The following is a 14,524-nucleotide window of genomic DNA, read 5'->3' as shown; positions in this document are numbered from 1 at the left end:
CCTAAAAACATGAAATGCTTGAAAGAATATTAGTTGTAAATATGAATAAATCCTTATTTTCTCAGAAGGCATTCAAAAGTAATTTGGGGATCTACTTAGAATATATGCTACGCTTCAATTAAAACGTCAAAGTAAAATCACTGTAACACATGAGCCTACCTGGTTTTGGTCATTGTCACTGTGGTTGGCAAAATCTTCATCAGACTCCTGTAGGGGAAAAAGGCTTTGTCAATAGAGGCTTTACTCAGAAACACAGAAGTAATTTCAGGCCTGAGTCTTTGGGGCTCATCAACACTCGGTCTCTGTACTGATTACTGGTTCCCTGAAGTATCAATGTATGGTTATGGTGGACAGCTGGCAACATCACCAAGGTCTGTTCCAATAGACGTGTAACTTTTTTGTGGTTAATTAAAACGTCTCTATCATCTCTGATCACTGGATTTAAAGTAAGAGTTGTACATTTAATTAACTAAATTACCTCAAGTTGGTTTGTGTTATTTTGCTTTTCGTACCCCACTCTCTATACTCCCTTCTAAACAGGATAACTACTTCATCAGGCTCAAGAAGGGAAGGAAGATCAGTATTTGCAACCAGCAATTACATAAAGACTTGCACTGATGGCTAAAAGCAAAGGATTCAGCTAATAACCATCAGTTACAGTGAGGTATTTCCCACTGCTAGGTTGTTTTGTTTGGAGGGCTGGCTGAAGGAGGGCAGGGGAAGGCGACAGGAGAAAAAGAGAGAGAAGTATATACATACAATACTATCTCCTTTAAGAAATCCACACTCAGCCCTGGAATGAAGGGTCCCGGGTTTGATTCCACCCAAGGGAAATGTACCTCAATTGCAGGCTTGATCCCCAGCACCAGTCAGGGACCATGCAGGAGGCAACCATTCGATATGTCTCTCTCACATCGATCTCTCTCTCTCTCCCCCACCTGCTACTCTCTCAGAAAAAGCAATGGACACAATATCCTCAGGTGAGGATTTTGAAAAAAAGAAAGAAAGAAATCCACGCTCAAACGTATCTAACCTTCACAATAACGAATATTCTAAGGAACAAAGCCAGATACAATGGTGGCGAAGGTCCATAGACCTCAAGAGCAGGGAGTCAGGGTACACATACTCTGGATACGGAGATGCAAGCAGCAGCAACAAAGCTAACATGTAAGTGGATGCTTTAAGCATTCCTCAGGTCTAGGAGGTTTTATAATAGAAGTTTAAAACGTGTACATTTTTCCTAGAATTATTCAAAGATAGAACTTACTCAAAGACTGTACCTAAGGAAGAGATTCCACCAAAATATCTAAGCTGCCACCCTCAAAATATATTGGTAAAAAGAGGATTTGGGGGGGAGGTGAAGGGAAGGAAACAGTAAAAGGGACTTAGGCAGTTTTCCTTGGTTTTGTTCACAAGACAAAAAGGAAATCCAATCCCAAAGAAAAAAACTTCAGAAAATGGCTTCTATCACTGTTGAAAGATTTATGAAAACAGACTGCTAATTCACAAACATGTTATCTACTTAGCCTGCTAAACACACCCTGAGTTTCCTGCCTACCATGGCCTGGACACACTGAACAGTCCTCACCTCCACCTCGTTCTCTTCTTCACTGTCCACAATGCTACCACGATCACTGCCTACCGAGCCTTCTGTTTAGAAAAAAGATAAGATTATTGCCAATATTCATAAGAAAATGTGCTTGGTTTCTTCTCAAAATCATAAACCACCATATAGCAGCATCACCAAAATTTTGATAAAACTATACCATTAACTAAAATTAAAAGTAGCTTCACTATAGTGAGGAATCAAATATTTATGTAGCCTCAAAGTATCTCCCCACAAGACAGTCATTACAAAAAAATTATTAATTCCAAAGAAAAAATCTAGCCTGTACTCTTCAAAGATGTCATGATTGTGAAAAGCAAAGAAAAGCTTTTTTTGACAACTAAGTGCAGAAAGTGACCCTGGATTGGATCCTAGATCAGAGGAAAGAAGGGACTGTAAAGGACATGATTGGGAAAACTGGTAAAATGCGAATGTGACTAAGGATTCGCCAATAGTATTATGTCCAATAAAACTTCCTGACTGATCATTATAATGTGGCTATGTAAGAGAATGTCCTTGTTCTTAGAAAATACACACAGAAATATTTAATGTAACATTTATATTAAATAATATTTCCATTAAATAATATTTAATATAATGTCTGCTTGATGTACCTCAAATAGGTTCAAAAAAAATATTACAGCACTGGCAGGGTTGCTCGATGGTTAGAGCACTGGCCCACGTACCAAAGGCTCAATTCCCAGCCACGGGCACGCACCTCGGCTGCAGGTTCGATCCCCAGCCTCAGTCAGGCGTGTGCAGGAGGCAACCAATTGACATGTCTCTCTCACATTGATGCTTCTCCCTCTCTCCTCTCTCTCTCCCTTGCTGTCCCTTCCACTCTCTCTAAAAAAATCAATGGAAATAATATCCTTGGGTGAGAATTAACAAAAAAACAAATAAATAAATAAATAAACAGTATTACGTATAGACAGAGAAAGATAAAACACGTGGTGAAATGTTAACAAATGGTAAAGCTAGGTGGTATGTGGGAGTTCTTGGTACTATCCTTACATTAGTGTAAAGTTTGAAATTATTTTAAAATAAAAAGATATAAATGTTAGACGTAACAAAAATATTTGGTGCAAAGAATACCTTCACTGGATAGCTCTCCAAGGCCTACGTCTTCTTGCTCCATGAACAGCTTTGACCCAATTAAATAGGGTAAAGGACGATCAATGTACAGATCCTGCAAAACAGAAAATAAGCCATTAAAGCCGTCGCTGGCGTGCCTCAGTGGTTAGAGCGTCATCCTGTGTACCAAAGGGCCGTGGGTTTGATTCCCGGTCAAGGCACACACCCAGGTTGCAGGTTCAATCCCCGGTCGGGGTGCATGTATGAGGCAACCAATTGATGTTTCTTTCTCACACTGATGCCCCACACCATTCCTCTCTCTCTAGAATCAATGAAAAACATATCCTCAGGTGAGGATTTTAAAAAAAGAAAAGAAGCCATTAAATATTTAAGCTGAAAAATAAAGTTTTCCATTTGATGTCTTGCTTCACCTGACTACCTCCCAAAACTTACATAATAAAAGTAGTGGCTAAGAAACACAGCAGGACTGAAAGTACAAAAAAAAACACCACTGATTTTTTTAAAAAGTCAAATCCTAGGTAAAGATGGCAAAATGAAGATGAACCACACAGAACTTCCTTTCTTAAGAGCCTAGTTACATCAGCAAAAGTGGCAAAAGCCTGCAAAACACTTACTAGCAGTAGTCGAACATGGGAAGGGGCAAACTTCATGGCAACATGTTCAAAAGGAGGGGGACCTAGAATGAAATCAGAAATTCTGGCGAGCTCCGATGACTCCTAGCCCTACCTGCCTCCCCTAAAAAGCAGCACTGGTAAGCAAAAATCAGCCAATCACTCTTGAGATTCCTCAGAGTCCTAAATCTGGAGAGAAGCACACTGAGGAAATAACCCAAATGGTTTTATATGACTATGAGAAGGCAGGTGGCTATGTCCAAGTTTTAGGGAGGAGGTATGTACAAGTAGGTCACAAACAAAGCACAAAGGGAATCGAGGCCTCCTTCACACTGCATCAGGCCAGGGAGATGGCTGGGAGGGAGCACATGAGCATGGGCGAGGTGAGGAAAAAGAATGGCAGCTATGCAAATACCTACAGTCAACATAACAAATATATGTCTAAAAGGATGTGAACCTGTCTGGGGGGGAAATAGTCAAAGAAGGAAATAATAGTACCTCCCAGATATTCACACTATATAACTCAGAAAAGCGAAGCTGGTACAGTAAGACCAGATGATAAAACATCAGAATGAAGTGGCGACCCATGCATCACACACATTGAAAATTTAAGGACAAGAAAGCCCTCCACCCCTAGGACAACCTCCCATCTCCACTGCAGGAGGAAAATCGGACTCGTCCTCCAAGAGGCATGATCTTTGGCCAGGAGATCTCTTCCCTTCCCTATGAAAAGACCCTGGGGATGAGGGAGAATAGTTGACACAACCAGAAAGTTTGGGAAAGTTAATGTGAAGGGTAAAAATACAACAGCAACCAACTTAGTGTAAAATACAGAAAAGCGATTAATTGGGCTGTTTGTTGACTCAGAGGGCCTTCCCAAGCCCTCCCTTAAGAGAAAGTGGTATGCAACTTGGGACTAACAAGTGTGGCCCAGGGAACACATTCCCCAGGGACCACTGCTACCTTCTACATCCCTACAGTAAAGAAGCCAGCCAGCAAGCGCAACAGTGCTAAAGGATCAGTCCTGACTTGGTCCGACACTGTAGGCTCAAACTAAGGGAAATGTGCAGCTAAATGAATGACAAGAAGAGTTTGGTTGTGTGGCATGTTTCAGTTCATAAGGCACTTGCATGTCACAAGGACCCTCAAAAGCAATAAAGCAACTTTTTGTTTACTTGAGTGATTCTGGTGTTGCCCCAATTGTCTCCTTTGCCAATCTGAGAGAAAGTTAATAGAAAAGCAATAAATACTTATTAGGCTAATAGTCAGTTCATGAGCGTGTATCTGAGTTTTACTCGTAATAGCCAAGACCTGAAAACAACCCAAATGTCTTTCAGCGCTTCTGCAGTCTCCCTTAGCACAGGCTATAGAATTCAGATTCCCAACAATCTGTACCTTTCATGAGCCATCTCATCCTCCAAAACGCAATTCAAGTCCCATCTTTACCCTAATTTCCCAGCTTAGAAGTCAGTTCTCTCTCAGGACACTTACAATGGCGAGTCTCATAAACACCTCCTCTCTCCCACTGTCTGGTAATGCTTGATACCCATCTTGAGAGTGGGAACCATGCCCTGAAACTTCACCCCCCTAACTCGGGATGCTGCCTGGTACCTAGGAAGTGCTCAATCAATGCTCATGTAAGGCAAGTTTTTCTGATAGAGCCAATGCAAGAATGTTCAGCGACACATTCACTTGCCACAGTATCCAAAACACAACAGGTGTAACAAGTATTTGAACTGCAAGTCTTTACCTTTGGTTCGAGGATCAGTTCCACCCGCTCATTAGCATCATCTTCTTCAGAGTCTGAGTTTCCTGCTTTTATATCTAGCTGCTCAAATGCACTGTCCAACACTTGTAAACCGTAGTTCACAGCCTCCTGAACTTTAGGAATCAGATCTACTTCTTTCTGTTCCCGGGTCTTCTCCTACAAAAAAATATTGTTCAGCATGGATCTTCAATGTATTGATTCCATCATAATAAAACACTGGGAATGTTCACTAATGCCCAGACTCGTGCGCAAAAAACCCCCACAAAACCCTCAATTAAAAATGCTAACAAAAGTCAGATTCTGATGAATGCTTTGAGGAAGACTTTGGAGCAAGACTTTGGAGTAAGTTTTAAATCTCAAGTTTGTCACTTTCAGGACATAAATCAAAGTACCTAAGGTCTTGGGGCTCCAGATTTATCATCTATGAAAACAAAAGCACTGTTGTGTGACGGCTCAGCCAGATCACTAGGGTGAAAGCACACTAACAATGAATGGCACATGGCAAGCCCTCAAACGGCTCTTCACCTCCCTGCCACCAGAGTGAAGGGCCTGGACTTTAAGCTTCATCATAACTAGATCCCACTAACCTTGTTAATGGACAATTTTAGGAGTAAAGATCTAGAAGAAAATACTCCAGCCAGAGGTGTCATTTTTCAATTATAATTAAAAAGAATAATAATTGGACAATTACAGTTATTTTATAAATTTGTTTCAAACCACAAAAGGGTCAGTTTCATCTCTGTTCATCACCCTAGAACAAGCTCCCCACCCACCCTGGAAGTCTGTATAAACCACCAACCTACTGAAAACAGTCCAGTCTCCACTTCCTACAACAGCAGCTCTCAATGACAGTCCCCGCATACACTCAACTATGTCATCAGTTGTAAGAAATATTGAAAAACAATGTAGTGTCATTTCCCTTCTTCACAAATATTCTAGAAGGTGATACACAATTATAGAAAGAACCAAACCATACAGTGCTGTTCTGAGGGCAAGAAGGGAAAACCCTAAGAGAATTTTACACTTTGATCTCAAATATGGAAGTGTTTCTAATTTAGCTTTTTTGTTTTGGCTGCATTTTTCTTCCACTCTGGTATGCTTGGTTCCAGTTAAATAGCTAACACTGTACTAAGGGTGTGAAAATATGTTTGTGAAATATATAGTGGCTTTTTAAAAATAGTTCACTGAATACCTTTACTTTAAAATTGAACCCTGTCTTGGCATAACTGGATACCGTTGCACTTAAATAGTTAGCAAACCGTTGAGTACTATTAAAAATAGTACTGTTAAAAACTTTTTATTTAAAAAAAGGCTGAAAGTAGGGAGAACTGCAGCTGGTTTCTAATATCCTTTCCTAGTCTAACAGTTTCATATGCTACAAGTAACAGTTACTGATAAAGTACCAACTTTTTCAAATGATTTATATTTTCTAAATAAGCAGAGCTGATTCAAAGCGCTTCCCATAAACTTGGTCACATTCCACTGTGCTTTCCTGAGTGGGAAGAAAAGGGCATAACTTCTGCCAGAGTCCAAACCCTTTATCTAGGCTTTGTCAGTGACAGAGAACCCAGGAAGAACACAGGAAGCCATCCTGGGGAAAAAGTAGGGACTGCATCCCCTCAACTCCTTAGCCAGATTTAGAAGCTCTCCAGCATCCACCTATGCCCACCTTCACCTGTGGGGCTGCCAGGAGCAGTCCTCCCCACCGCCCCAATATCCACCCCACCAGCCGCGCTCCAAACCTCCACCCCTTTCCGTCTCGGAGCCAGACTCAATGGAAGGGCAACGCAATGCAAGTACCTGTTCCGCTCTTTCTGTCTCAGCCTTGAGGACCGGCTCCTCCACTTCTTCATCATACACACGCTAAACGTGGAAGCAAGTTCGTTTTTAAATGGTCAAAACATCATTTGGAATAAATCACAATGAATGAATTCAATATATGTAAAAAAGAGTGAACTCACTATACAATAAAAACAAGGAAAAAATGATTAACACATGGCGGAAGCCACTGGTCACGGATGAAAAGCAAAGATCGATAGTCAATTGACACACAAAAAAAGATACAACTGACTAGCAAACATGAAAATAAGTTCAATGTCATTGCTGACCAGAGTCACAAAAACAGTAAGACACCAGTTTTCACACCTTTTTGTTTAACCTCATACTTAGTGCTGACGGGGCAACGATACAGGTAACTCAAATGTAAGGCAACTGAGAATGTCAACCGGTAGAACTTATCCACCAGGTAACAAGAGCCAAACAGGACAAACCGGCAACCTGGGCATGGGTCCTGACCAGGAATCAAACCTGCCACCTCTGGTGCAGGGGACACTCCAACCAACTGAGCCACACCAGCCAGGTCAAGTAAGTAATTCTTAAAATTGAGACTTCAAGACATGGCAGCCTTGGAATTTAAATAGTGAGAACATTTTCCCTAAACGGTTGAGATTCACGCTGAAGTCTGAATAGCACCAGCATCCTACTTTTTCCTTCCTATCATTAAAAACTACCTCCCAAGACATCAACAGCCTGCAGCTGGAAAGCCAAACATGACATCTCAGAAACCAACCAGCAAAAACCCATGGAAAATTTTGAGTAACCAGGACTGTGCATCTCAAGTACTCAGACATAGCAGATAATTAATGCTAACTTCGTTCACCCTTACCAGGCTGAAGCCACAGGTTCATGTGTTTGTAACCATTTTCAAATCAGGGAGTCATACCCAGAATTTTTAAATATCTTGGGTATTTCCGCTTAAAGGATCTTTTCCTCATTTGGGGAGACATGGTAGGAGGTGAAGATGGGGAACTGGAGGAAAAGGGACCAGGGGCAGGGGATTTCTGAACAGATTATACCCAGCGCTGGTCCTGTACATGTACGTGTTCTCTCATTCATTCAATCAAATATTCACTGAGTCCCTATATATCAGGTTTGTGCTGGGCCCAAGGAATAAAACACTTAGCAAAAATATGGGGCTCGATTCATAGGGGAATTCGATGCATATCAATAACTAAAATTATCATCTTGGGAAACGCTACTAAAGAAGTTATTAACTAGGTCAATTAATGTTTCAGGACAAAATTCCTAAATTAACAGGTTAATAACTAAGAAGTGTGTTCCCTTCTGTTAACACACTGAAGCACTGTTAATTAGCACTTCTCCTTCAAGATTTCTCCCTGGAGCCTTCACTAACGGTACTAATTTCTCTTGCCCTACAAAGTCCTGATTACTCTTCAGTTTCACGAATTCCATAATGCAGTTTGCAACCTTGAAGCTGCCTCTGAGGTTAATTACTAAAACCCAGAAACCTACCTGACTTTGAATATCTTTCTAATAAACCATGAAACCAAATGGTACCATCATTCAAGCCAGAATTACAATTCATGAGGATTTGAAGAAAATATAAAGAGCCAAATCACTGCCAAATATATTATCAGCCTATAGATGTTGAGAATTTTAGCAGTACTCTCAACATCATCATGCTCTGCCATGAGTGGAAAGAACATGTATCACATGTTTTACAGGGGTCTGAGAAGCAGTTAAATTTGGGAGGCACATCCAGAGAGGAATTCTGGCTTCAGGCTGAAACAGGAAGAGACACAAAGGATTAAGGGGATGGGCAGATGGACTGAAAACAGGGAATCCAAGAAGTAAACAGTAATAAAGAACTACTACCAAAAAAATATTCAAAAACAAAAACACCCACAAAAGCTAGATCATGGTACACTCAGAATCTAAGAAAACTTGGACCAAAAAAAGAGCCGAAGACAAGAGAAGACCTGAAGACTGTAATTCAGAAAAGGAAGTTTATGATGCCCCCTCAAGCCCCAAAGTATCAATCCGGTACCAATCCAGTACCAATATGGTGCAGGCACATAAGCAGCCTCCCAACTTTATTTCTTGCCCGGTCTAGGGGTGCAACACTGACTGCAGAGCAGAGCTGAGCGCCTAATCAAGCAGAATGAGAACAAGGATACATATTTAAAAGGACACCAAATTCAGCTTGATGAGAAAGTGACAGGGCTGCATGTGCCAGTAGAGATGAGTGTCCGGTAAACTGCCTCTTCCAGTAAGATGCTCAGAAACAAGCATGGACATTCTGTGTAGCCAACCAGAATATGACTACAGGTTTTACTAGAATAACTGTTATATTTTAAACTTACTGGTGAAGAAATCTCTAAGACCTTTATTAAGATCTTATTTTACCCATAGCTCCCCCAAAAGGCTAGACATGGCATTTCAACCTGAACTACTACAAAATGCACAAACGCTCTGGCTGGTGTGGCTCAGTAGGTTGGGCATCATCCCATGCAACAAAAAGACTGCCGGTTGGATTCCCAGTCAGGGCACACGCCTGGGTTTTCAGGTTCGATTCCTGATAGGGGGTGTGTAGGAGGCAGCTGATCCATGTATCACTCTGGCTTCGATGTTTCTCCCTCTCCTTTCCTCCCTAAAAATCAATTAAAAAAATCTTTTTTAAAAAATACACAAACATACTGCATAAGATAACTTATGGCAATATGTGGTCATTTCATAAGAATCTAGAATCTTGAGCTTTGTTTTTAATAAAAAATATGCCTTTATTGATTTCAGAGAGAGGAAGGGAGAGGGAGAGAGAGAGCTGAAACATCGATGAGAGAGCCGTCATTGATCGGTTGCCTCCTGCATGCCCCTGACTGGGAATGGAGCCCGCAACCCAGGCATGTGCCCTGACTGGGAATCAAACCGTGATCCCCTGGAGCCTAGGTCAATGCTCAACTGCTGAGCCATGCCTGGCCAGACTTGAGCTTTTTTTTAATCTTGCAATTTTCAAGATCTTTTCTATTGCTTTACATCTAACAATCTTAGGAAACAGCCTACTTTATGAAGCCTCTTTTCACAAACTAATTAATGCTAATATGCAGGAAGTTAGCCACCCTATAAAAAATATAGATCAGTTTAAATAAGCTTCCTCTCCATAGTCTGTTAATAGTCTCACCTTCACTCATGGGGTTCCAGCCACACTTGCTTCCTTTCTATTCTGAAATTACACTACTATGGAAGATTGTGATCTTCTGCAAGGAGAAGCTCTATCTAATTTATCTACGTGTTCCTAGGATCTGGCACTTAACAGGAACTCAAAAAATATACAGACAAAATTATGCATGGTGTTATAGCTCAGTAATCTGTCTAGACTTGATTCTGTATCATAGGTTCAGCCATTGTAACAAACATTAGTTGAGAACATTCCATGTGGATACATACATGCCTTTAATATAATTTACCAGAACATAATGGAACATTCTGTAACTACAGCCATGTTGGTGACCCAGAAGATCAAACCAGGTGCGTGGCTCTCTTGACAGAATATGCCATAACAAGGCTTGTTTGAGTGCCATGGAATTCAAAACTAAAAAGGGCCCTGGCCAGTTTGGCTCAGTGGTTAGAGCGTTGGCCCAAAAGGTCACAGGTTAGATCGAGGTTGCAGGTGGTGTTGTTTTTCTCTCTCTCTCCCCCTTTCCCCTCCTCCTTGCCGTCCACTCTCTAAAAATCACTGCAAAAATATCCTCGGGTTTGGGTTAAAAAAAAACAAAAAACCAAACACTAAAATTAAGGGACAGAAAGAATAGAATATCAGGAATTTTTATCATTAGATTTTTTAAAGGCTTAAAAAAAACTTTATTTTTTTAAAGGCATTAATCCTAGAGAAAGAAGCTTAAATTACCAAGAACAGCCACTTCCACCAAAATTTAGGAGGGAAAGTAATAATAGATCACTTAATATCACAATGACTCTTGCTCCTCCAAAAAGCATTATTTATAAATCTGATATAACTAATATAATCTGATATAAGCAACTCACATTCTCAATGAACTGGGTGTTAGACAGCATAAGGAAGTCATTGAAGACATTATGTAGGCGACAATCTGTGGCTTTAGTTTCCTGAATTAGTCCATCCACTTGTTTCTTGATTTCATGGGTCCTAGAGATAGTCTGCTGTGAAAATTCCTGTAGAAACTGTAGTAGCTATTTTAAAAATAAACGTACAGAAGCATCAATATTATATGCATCTATTTTTTGTCTCAAAACAAAAAAGAACCGACTTCCCTTCACCTGCGTGTGTGTGCGCGCTGGGATGTACAAGGGATACTGGTTTTGTCACTACTAAGGCCAAGTGGCGCTGAAAAACATTCCGAAAGCTCATTAAAACAGCGGCAAGTAGTCAAGGGACACTTGCTATTTCGTCTCCGTAGGAACTTTAAAGTCCTGTTTGGCTGTCATTCTACAGAGATTACAGGCGAAGGGTAAAATAACAAATCACTACTTCTTAAAAAGTCCTACTCATAAGCAACTCTGGATTCACAGTTCTGAGCTTCTTGGGCCCGGAGCTCGTCCAGCGCCCCGCTCGCCCGCGGCCCGCCCGGGGCCCCCGCTGGCGCCGCAGCCGTCCCGAGGGCGCAGGAAGCGGCCCGCCCCGCGCCGGGAAGCCGCGTCCGGGCCCGGCCCGCGGGCGCGCTGGGGGCCGAGGCCGACGCGCCCGCCCCCCCACGCCCCGCGCCCCCCTGCCCCGCGCCCCGCGCCCCCCTGCCCTGCGCCGCCTGGAGTTTTCGGGGCCGAGAAGGAACGTGTTAGGAAGACAGGCGGCAGCGGGGCGGAGGGAGCCGGGGTCCTCCCGGCCGAGCGCCCCCCGGCGGCCCGCCCTCCCCGCGGGGCCCTCCCGCCGGCCCGGGCCCGCCGCTCACGCCCGCGTCGGCCGCCAGCGACCAGCTCTGGCAGCTCCTGCGGATCTCCTCCACCGACCAGGGCCGCTCCCACACCGGCTCGCGCTCGGGCGCCCGCTCCTGCCCCGGCGCCGTGCGGCTCATCTGCAGCGGGAAGGACAGCGGAGAGGCTGAGGCTCGGGAGGCGGCCGCGCCGCCCGGCCGACCCCGCGCCGCCCGGCGGCCGCACTCACCGTCCCGGCCGCGCACTCCGGCGGGACCACCGACCGCAAGGCCCGCACCCGCCCTGGCCCGCAGATCCCGCTGCCCAGCCCCGGCGGCTGGCCCCCCGCACGTGACCCCGCCCTCACGTGACTGGACTGCGGCGCCGCGGGAGGGAAGCGACGCGGCCGCGGGCTGGGCGAGAACTGGAAGGCGGGGAGGTGGGCGGGGCGCGGAAGCCGCAGGAGCGGGCGCGCGGGCGCCAGGGGGCGCCAGAGGGCGGGGCGGGCGGCGGGCTCCTCCGCCGGCCGCGGGGGCGGGTTTCCGCCCTGAGCTCGCTGCGGGCGCCGGGGCGGAGCCGCCCAGCTGGGGCTTCGGGGGGGTGCGGGCCGAGGGCGAGCTCGCCGCCTGCCGCGGGGCGCCCCGGGCGCTCGGTGCTTGGGGAGCGACTGGCGGCGCGCTGGGTGTCAGCCCCCCGGGCCCGGCCGAAAGGCTCGCGCTCAGGGCCAGCCCGGGCTCACGATCCGAGCGAAGCCCTCCGTCGTCGGGCCCCGCCTGGGACCCCAGCTAGCTGGCGCCTCCTCCTCTCGCTTACTGGACGTTTTTTCTGCCCAGTCCCTCCAGTGGCAGACTTAGTTTTAAAAAGTATATACATTTTTAATTGATTTTTAGAGGGGGCTGCCTGGGCCTTAGCGCACGTGGGCGTTAATTGGGGCCTCTCGTGGGCGCTAAGCGGGGCCGCCCGGGGGCGTTAGGCGGGGCCTCTCGTGGGCGTTAATTGGGGTCGCTCGTGGGCGCTAGGCGGGGCCGCCCGGGGGCGTTGGGCGGGGCCTCTCGTGGGCGTTAATTGGAGTCGCTCGTGGGCGCTAGGCGGGGCCGCCCGGGGCTTAGCGGGACCGCTGCGGCGGAAAGGAAACCTGGCCGAGCGCTGCGGCGCGGCTGGACCCGGACACTGTTACGCTGAGATCAGTCCAAGAGAAGACGACGAATATTTGAGAGCAAATGGGCAAAACCAAAAAAGAACACCCAGAAACAGGCTCGTAGATAAAAAGAACAAACGGACGGCTGCCAGGAGGCAGGGGCAGGGGGCTGGGGCAGGGGCAGGGGCTGGGGCCGGGGACCGGGGGCTGGGGCGCGGGGCGAGGGGCGTTAAGCTGCGGAATCGCCGGCGCAGAAGGAGGCGCAGGGACCGCCCGCGGCAGGGCGGCGCCGTCAGTCCCGTGACCGCCGCGTGGGGACCGTCGGGCGCGAGGCCGCCAGGGTCACCGCTTTGTAAGGTGTGTGTGTCTCATCCCTATGCTGTATGCCTGAGGCTCATACAATATTGTATGTCAACTATAGTTGAAAAATAAATTTTAAAATATAGATCTTACCACCCCTCCTGTGCCCTTTGTCTGTCTACCTCTTGGACTTTTTTTGTTTTCACTTCTGTCACCTCCGAAGACTTCTCTGATTATCCCAAGTAAAGTTTAAGTGCCCCCTCAGTTATTTTCTATACATTTGTAAAAATAATCCTGAAGTATTACATTGTATTGTAATTTATTTATATATTCGTCTCCCCTTTAAGAATAATAGCTAGCATTTATGAAGTGCTCGGTGTTTACCAAACACTTTAATACATATTAATTAATTTAATTCTCTCAATGACTCTGTGAAGTAGGCACTATTTTCCCCGTGTTATAGTTGAGAAAACTGAGGTATGGGAGGATAATAACTTATTTAAGATTAGAAAACCAATAAAGAATCAGAGCCAGGAACCCACACGATAAGCCACTATTTTACACTATAGCTAGTCTTATACTGTGCTATACATAACTGACTGCTATGTCTACTGCTAGGTGAAATTTTTTATTTCTTTTAATATAGAGTTGAGTGATTAGAGTCAGCCCCAGTGTTATACCCAGGTTACACGAGACCAATTCACACAGAGACCAAATTGAGCGTTTGGAGATTTATTTAGCCGGCGGTGGCTACGAGCGGGCTCATGCCCTAAACAAACTGGCAGCCCGAACAGTTTTTGCAGGGAGAACATAAAGGCAGAAAAGCAAACAAACTACATTCTGTTTGGTGAAGGGGGAGCCGTTCGGTCAAGGGGACGCGGGTGGCGGAACTAGCGAAGCAGTAGACAGAAGCTAAGATTAGCGTTAATGAGCTTTCTGCAGTTACCTATCCTCTGGAATTTCCTGGGCTGCGATCCTTTGCACAGGCCGGGAAAGGAGCCGAGGTCATTGCTGCTACATAATAAATGTTGTTGCTCCTGTTTATCTTAAAGTAGAGGTTGTAAGGGTGAAGATGGGGTGCTGTACTTCACCAGGAACCATCGGGATGTAGCCATTTGTGCTTTCGCCCAGTTCAAAAGTTCAATTTAGCCCTGGCTGGTCTGGCTCAGTGGTTAGAGCGTGGGCTCAAGGACTGCAGGGTCCCAGGTTCAATTCTAGTCAAGGGCATGTATCTCGGTTGCAGGCTCCATCCCTGCCCCAGTCAGGGCAGGTGTGGGAGGCAACCAATTGATATGTCTCTCCCGCACTGATGTTTCCCTCTC

General features: G+C 45.4%; 1 protein-coding gene across 2 annotated transcripts in view; it reads right to left on the bottom strand.

The window, feature by feature from the left end:
• The window catches only part of LOC107527939 (WASH complex subunit 2-like), a 58,329-nt gene extending 46,404 nt beyond the window's left edge, over window positions 1-11,925 (bottom strand). For both annotated transcript variants that reach the window (XM_087824259.1, XM_087824260.1), the window contains exons 1-7: window positions 11,803-11,925; window positions 10,922-11,086; window positions 6,881-6,943; window positions 5,063-5,236; window positions 2,702-2,795; window positions 1,589-1,650; window positions 160-207 (exon numbers count right to left, since the gene is read on the bottom strand). In XM_087824259.1, coding sequence (XP_087680385.1) covers window positions 160-207; window positions 1,589-1,650; window positions 2,702-2,795; window positions 5,063-5,236; window positions 6,881-6,943; window positions 10,922-11,086; window positions 11,803-11,925 — 729 coding nt within the window. The remainder of the gene's footprint in view (window positions 1-159; window positions 208-1,588; window positions 1,651-2,701; window positions 2,796-5,062; window positions 5,237-6,880; window positions 6,944-10,921; window positions 11,087-11,802) is intronic.
• Between the last annotated feature and the right edge of the window lie 2,599 nt (window positions 11,926-14,524).

This window comes from Miniopterus natalensis, chromosome 14, assembly GCF_054644295.1.
Source record: "Miniopterus natalensis isolate mMinNat1 chromosome 14, mMinNat1.hap1, whole genome shotgun sequence".
NCBI lineage: Eukaryota > Metazoa > Chordata > Mammalia > Chiroptera > Miniopteridae > Miniopterus > Miniopterus natalensis.
This window is presented reverse-complemented; position numbering and strand designations above follow the sequence as displayed.